At 46.6% G+C, this 6,975-nt stretch overlaps 1 protein-coding gene across 1 annotated transcript in view; it reads left to right on the forward strand.

Moving 5' to 3' along the window:
• The first annotated feature begins 1,024 nt into the window (after positions 1 to 1,024).
• The window catches only part of arhgef38 (Rho guanine nucleotide exchange factor (GEF) 38), a 22,279-nt gene continuing 16,328 nt past the window's right edge, over positions 1,025 to 6,975 (forward strand). Inside the window, 3 exon segments of the mRNA XM_084686766.1 lie at positions 1,025 to 1,484; positions 1,572 to 1,743; positions 2,430 to 2,858. Of these exon segments, the coding sequence (XP_084542892.1) occupies positions 2,663 to 2,858 (196 nt within the window). The 5' untranslated portion in view covers positions 1,025 to 1,484; positions 1,572 to 1,743; positions 2,430 to 2,662.

A 6,975-nucleotide genomic window follows, 5' to 3' on the forward strand; every position in this document is an offset into this window, starting at 1 on the left:
AGGAAGATGGAGAGAGAGAGGGAGGGAGAGAAAGAGAGAGGGAGAGAGGGAGGTAGAAAAAGAGAGAGGGAGAGAGGGAGGTAGAGGGAGAGAGGACACATCCAAACAGTATTGTGTGAGAACACCATGCTCATCTGGAAACACAACATGATTTCCTGCGCCTTTACTTCCACCATCTGTCCCTTTACGTCTGATAAATATATTTACGTACATTTTGGTATGCACTAGAAACTTCCACTTTGTGTAATTTCTGTTTTGAAGTTATGTGTAGCAGGGTCTGCCTAACTATGTGAATACCCAGTGTTACCTTGGGAGATCTGTGCCAACTACCAATGAAATACTTTGACTTTGACGGCAGCAAGGAAGCCTCTCAGGCATGTTCTTCATTGTTCTCATCAGGAATGCTGTTCCTGCCTGCCTTGTCTCTAAGCCTTCATTGTATCAGAAGGTGAATATTCCTGTCTGGCCAGATCTGGCCATTATGCTACAGACAAATGATGACAGTAGGCTATTGTGACATGAGAGAACCCACACTAACCTTGTGCAGGAAATGTATTATGATAGATTCACACTCATTCATTATCACAAGTGCTAATGAGGACTGTTTAGTTCGTGGACTACTATTGGTAATATCCAGGTACCTTAGCCAGACTACAGCGGTTATAGAGATTGTATCTCTATACAATCGGTGTACTTCCCGTTTGGTTCTTTATACTGTACATTCAAATAAAATTAAAATATACCCTCAGTGTCAACTTTCGTGTCTCTCTCTGTGGAGAGTTTAGTATGGACCTGAGCTGCTGTTGTTGGTTGCTTGGTCTGTCAGGGCTCTACTCCATGAGAGAGAGAGCACATGCAGAGCTGGGTCGACAGGCTGGCTGGAGCCCAGGTGAGTATACAGACTCTGACCCCCTTCCCTTCCTCCCCTGCCTGGGATGCACTTTGCTCTGGGCTCTGTTTGCTCTGTTGTCGTTCACAAGAGCTTTGACCTACACTAAGGTAAGCACTTGAGAGAATATCGCATATCTAAAGTGTATATTTAAGTATGTTTTATATAATAAAAAATAGTATTTCTGATTTTTTTTATCTGGAAATGTAAGTATTGTACAAACTTTCTCAGCTAAAAGGTAACATTCCAGGTCATTAAGTCAGATTGGATTTGCATTTTTACCAAATACTTGACATTTGTCAAAAACATTTTACTGGATAAAGGTACAGTAGGTCATATTTTCTCTGTAAAAAGAACCTACGGTTTTGTCATCCAAATACATATTATTAACAAACCCTTCAATCAGGCGTCTGTGTGCCCATGAAGTTGTAACGGCAAATTTCGGAGCGGCCCTCTACTTTCCAGCCAGTTATGTTTGGACGATCCTGTTCCAACCAATCGCCTTTTGCCAGGCTATGCCGTCCTCGGCTTGTGTTGTGAAACCTGTCAATCAAACTGGAGCTGGAGGAAAGCATGGAAGTTCAGACAAAAACTGGTATGGCTGTTTGTCATCTTTGAATTTATACATAAATAATGATAAATGTAATGTAAATATTGATACATGATATCAATATTTATATAGTGCAGCTTTGAACAGGCATATTCATGAAGCATCTGATCCAGTGAAGCATCTGATCCAGTGAAGCATCTGATCCAGTGAAGCATCTGATCCAGTGAACAGCAGAGCAGATGTTGAAGTGAATGCTCTCTCCACTGCTCACTTGTTGAATTTGTAGAGCTAATTTAATAGTGAGGTAAACTATCATATGAGCATTGACAAGGAAACTAAAAGTAAAATACAAAAGGCAAAATGCTTTCAATCATTATAGTACTTACAAGTGAATTACACAGCAAGCTGCATAGCACACCTAATCATTTACATGTTGCATAACATTCATACTATTCATGCAAAGTCTTCCTCTTTCTGTGGACCCTCTACTGTATGAGACATTGGCACAGTAAAATCACACAACTTACTAAATGTTCTGTTTTTCTCTCTCTCTGTCTCTCTCTCTCTGTCTCTCTCTCTCTGTCTACCTCTCTCTCCCTCTCTCTGTCTCTCTCTCTCTCTGTCTACCTCTCTCTCTCTCCCTCTCTCTGTCTCTCCCTCTCTCTGTCTTTCCCTTTCTCTCTGTCTACCTCTCTCTGTCTACCTTTCTCTCTCTCTCCCTGTCTCTCTCTCTCTGTCTCTCCCTCTCTCTATCTTCCTCTCTCTCTCTCTGTCTACCTCTCTCCCTCTCTCTGTCTCTCCCTCTCTCTCTCTTCCTCTCTCCCTATCTCTCTCCCTTTCTCTCTATCTATCTCTCTCTCTCCCCCCCCCTCTCTCTCTCTCTCTCTCTCTCTCCCCTCTCTCCCCCTCTCTCTCTCTCCCTCTCTGTCTACCTCTCTCTCTCTTTCGTTTCTCTCTCTCTTCCCGTCGCTGTCTCTGTGGATACTGTAGCCTCTGGAGAAAGGTATTGCTTAGCAGGGAAGGGGCGAGGCTATGAGGCTCTCCTGTAACAGGTAGGGGGAGGAGCCACAGACTGCACCTGAGCTGAGTTGCCAGTCTGTGTAAATTAAGCAGAGGAGTGCACCTGTTGCACTTCCCACACTCTCTCTCTCCCTCTCTCTTCCTCTCCCTCGCTTTCTCCACCGGCCCAACGGACATATCACCGCTGACCAGGGCCCTGCACCATGGAGGGCAGCGGGAAGGAGAAGGAGAAAGAGAAGCTGATCAAAAGGAGGAACCGGCCGGTATTTTTGCGGTACCTGGAGAGGAGGAAGACGGACACGATCGTGAGCGACGACGCGAGCAAGGGGGACGTGAACCTGGGGACCCTGGTCAGGAGGACACAGTCTGACAAGACAGAGTACAGCGCCAAACTGTTAGGTAAGGATCGCGTGTCGGTTGGAACACAAACTAGAGTACAGGAGACCAGGGCTGAAGCTGAAAGGGGAAAGTACCGTGTTGAACTTAACGATTGGGATCTTGTTAATGACCTCCCTCGAGGTCACAACTATGGCAACAATCTCTACAGAGCTGCAAGAGACTCCACACCATCTCTTCAAGCTCTCAGACCGACATAATAAAATTCCTGCAAAGTCTGTACGTTTTAATCAACAAAGGCAACCTTTCAACCTTGGTGAAAATCCTCTTTTGAGACGGAGACCTGGTTGATCTCTTTGGACGTTAGCTACCGTGAGCGTCGCTAGATTCCTGAGCAACACCTGTGACTCGAGGGCATAAGTAGACAAGGAGAGAGGCTGAGGCAGACACACACACACACACGGCGACAGGCTCTGAAGCCATGGCTGCGGGGAGCACCTGTTGTGTTATGTACCAGACGGAGAGCTGGGCGGAGGCACAGACCAGCCCTCAGGGATGAGGTCACCATATGCAAAGCGTGCTCCCGTGCAGGCCCCCCTCTCACCCAACCCAGAGCTAGATACCTGGTCTGACCCACCCCAGAAGACAGAGCCTGTGTACGGCCCTAGCTACCTGCCCCCCCTTGACAAGAGCCTCTGTATGAAGCTAACTACCTGGCCCTAGCTACCTGCCCCCCCTTGACAAGGGCCTCTGTGTGAAGCTAACTACCTGGCCCTAGCTACCTGCCCCCCCTTGACAAGAGTCTCTGTGTGAAGCTAACTACCTGGCCCTAGCTACCTGCCCCCCCTTGACAAGGGCCTCTGTGTGAAGCTAACTACCTGGCCCTAGCTACCTGCCCCCCCTTGACAAGAGTCTCTGTGTGAAGCTAACTACCTGGCCCTAGCTACCTGCCCCCCCTTGACAAGGGCCTCTGTGTGAAGCTAACTACCTGGCCCTAGCTACCTGCCCCCCCTTGACAAGGGCCTCTGTGTGAAGCTAACTACCTGGCCTGGAGGTCAACAAATCCAGGAAGTGAACTTTTACCTGCCTCTCACACAGGGACTTTTACGATCAGCGACTTTCTATAATGAGACTTTTATTATCAGCAGTAAAAGCAATGCCATCCATGAAGTCATTATGACACATGTGTGGGTTTAGACTCTGATGTTGCGGTATAGAATTATCCGCTGGTCAGGTTACATCATTGGGAAAACTTTCTGTAGGGGCTTAATAAAGTTAATAAACATTCACCCAGCAGTCCAACAACCTCATCCCTCCAAAATAACATCAATGTATTTATGTTATTCATTTACAGACACTTGTATCCAAAGCAACGTACAGTACGGGGGGGATTTTAACCTTGAACCTCTTAATCTGCAGTAAAATTCTCTAACCATTGAGCCACAACCTTCCGTAAAACAGCCACTTTAGACACAATAGTTTGCTGATGATTCAGCTTATAAAAAAAAGGTGTTGCTATAGAAACCGTGAATGAATGGGGGGTGGGAGGATGTGGTAGATTGCACAGGCAGAATAATCCTGCAGTCAGCTACTTCTCCATAGCTAACAGCTGACGCGGTTTATCGGATGGAGACGTCAGTGTCCTCTCAGACACTGTCTTATGTCACCTGTCACCTGTCACCCAGCAGGAATGCCAACCTTCGGGCTGTACCTGTGTCTATCGCTGCCCTCGGGGAAACACACACGCTTCACTTCAAGCTGTGGAGACTTTCCAGTGTCACTGGTTCCCTCGCGTTCCACTCGAGTCAATGAACAATGAACACCCATTTTTAGGGTGGTTAGGTTATGAGGTCATTGTGGGAATGTGTCGGAAGCCAGACTGTTTGCTTCTGACCTGCGTCGTCATCAATCACCTGCAAAATGTCCTCAATAATGACAACAAGAACAAAAAGGATTTAAGAATTGAGAATACGGCCTAGTGTAGTAGCCAAGCCAAGCGCTTAACTGTTTTTGACAGTTGTAATGCGGTGATGAGTGACACAAACTCCCATGTTACAGGACACAGTTCCCCTAAGGGGGGTGAGCAGAAGGTGACTAAACTGAACCCAGTCTCACAGTAAGACTGTCAGGATGGTCTGCTCTTCCTGCTTTCGCTGCAGGGCTCAGAGGACCCAGCCTCCTGGCACCCAGTCCAAACCCTGCAGCGCCTTGTCCAGAGTCAACCTCCACCAGCCAACCCTCTCAAAGAGCTCCACCTACAACGATTGGCAAAACCTGTATTCAAACAGAATCGAAAATGAGTTAATCGGATCAGGGGCTTTTCAGTGTTGTACTTATAATGCGTCAATATCAGTTTTTAATTTATTTTATTGAACACCGGTTAAATGTATCACAAGGAGAGCAGCAGCTGTCTGATTTAAAGTGCTGTGGTACAGTATTAGCATGTGCAAATATTGACATGAAAGGTGACTTCATTGAATGAGGAAATTCAAGACTGGTTCCTGAACAGTGTGTTCCTATGAGAAACAGGTTTGTCAAGCCACAAGGTCATGGCAACCAGCTGTAGATATGGTCATAAAAACACAATGAACGCCACTTTTTGCACCGGACACTGTGGAAGACCTGCTTCTCTGCTGTATTACGATGGACTGACAGTTGGATGTTAGACTGTCCAGTCCAATAGAGGATGAACAGTGTTTGAACAGTTTTTTCCTAGTGACAGTACGCCCTCTGTGCCAGTGTGTCTGTGTGGCGTCTTTATGAAAGCCCTTTGTTGTAGTTTGAGTCCCTATCTCTCTTAGGTCAGTATAAACACATGGAACCCCTATCATCACCATCCCCACCTCAGACTCTGCTTAGTATTGAAACATTAAGACGAAGAACAAGCTTCCAACTGTCAGTACTGGACTACTGGCTGAATTCAGAAGCCCTGGTTCTGTTTCACCGTGTGTGTAAAAAGCCAGTCTGATCAACTGTACTGCCATTATTGTGTTCCGTTTTCATTTCGCTGAGTTGATCAGAGAAGCGCGACTACAGCCAGGCGGTTACGGATAACAAACAGAGAATCAGAGAAGCTATTTATCAAACAAGAGGAAAATCTCAACCTACAACCTCTCAATTTGCAGTCAAACTTTCCACCAAACCTTTCCCTTCAGCCCCTCACAGCCCCCATGCCTTGTCTTCTATAAACACAGCCCAAGTATTAGTATCTTCCCACTGGATTTCATCCATCCCTGGGTTTTTTCCTTCTGAAGACAGCGGCCGGCATTGTTCTGGTGAGGAAACATGGAGGTGTGGTGTGTCAGGTGACCCCGCTGCAGGGCTCCTGTTCTGGAGAGCTGTCCGTTGCCCGGCTGCTATGCGGCTGCTCTGGTGAAAGAGCGGGCGTATCGTCTTCCCCGTGACACTCCCCGCCCTGCAACCAGACTGCAGGGCGCAGGAACACCAAACCACCAGTTTGAGCGCCATCAATCACAAATGTTATTGTTGTCTGACAATTGTTGTCTTTATCCATGACACGGTCGTAGGAAGAGTGTAAGTTAAGAAGGTAGCAAATGAACAGTGTTTGTTGTGTGGTCCCTGTTAGCCAGGCTAGTCTTCAGGAGGAGGAGAATTACCACAAGGACACAATCGACATGAACTGGATTCACTTATGTTTTTTTTAGGTGTACAAAGTTTTACATTTCTCAGAAACACCTGACACTTGCAGTAAATGGACGAGGAAGAGTTAGTTTGTAGACCCTGTAACCTGATCGGTGGAGAGGCTGAGGTGTGTGACTTAACACACACACACACAGAGAAGGAGGTAGAGAGAGACTGAAAGGGAGAGAGAGGATATCCATTTAAAAAGCTATTATGAGGTGATATTAGACCTTGCTCTGAGAAGGCAAACTAAAACAACGGACTTGTCAATCCTTCTAAAGCTGAGAGGGAAGGCTGAAGGGCAGAGAGGTACAAACCCGGCTTGGGAAAAGCAGCTTCACTGCTGGTCTGTAAACATGAACCTGCTGTGTGTGTGTGGTGTATGTGTGTGGTGTATGTGTGTGTGTGGTGTATGTGTGTGTGTGTGTATGTGTGTGTGTGTGGTGTATGTGTGTGTGTGGTGTATGTGTGTGTGTGTGGGGTATGTGTGTGTGTGTGGTGTATGTGTGTGTGTGTGTATGTGCTGGTTTGTAAACAG

Source organism: Hypomesus nipponensis, chromosome 22 (assembly GCF_054491055.1).
Source record: "Hypomesus nipponensis isolate SF chromosome 22, ASM5449105v1, whole genome shotgun sequence".
In the NCBI taxonomy this organism is placed as follows: Eukaryota; Metazoa; Chordata; class Actinopteri; order Osmeriformes; family Osmeridae; genus Hypomesus; species Hypomesus nipponensis.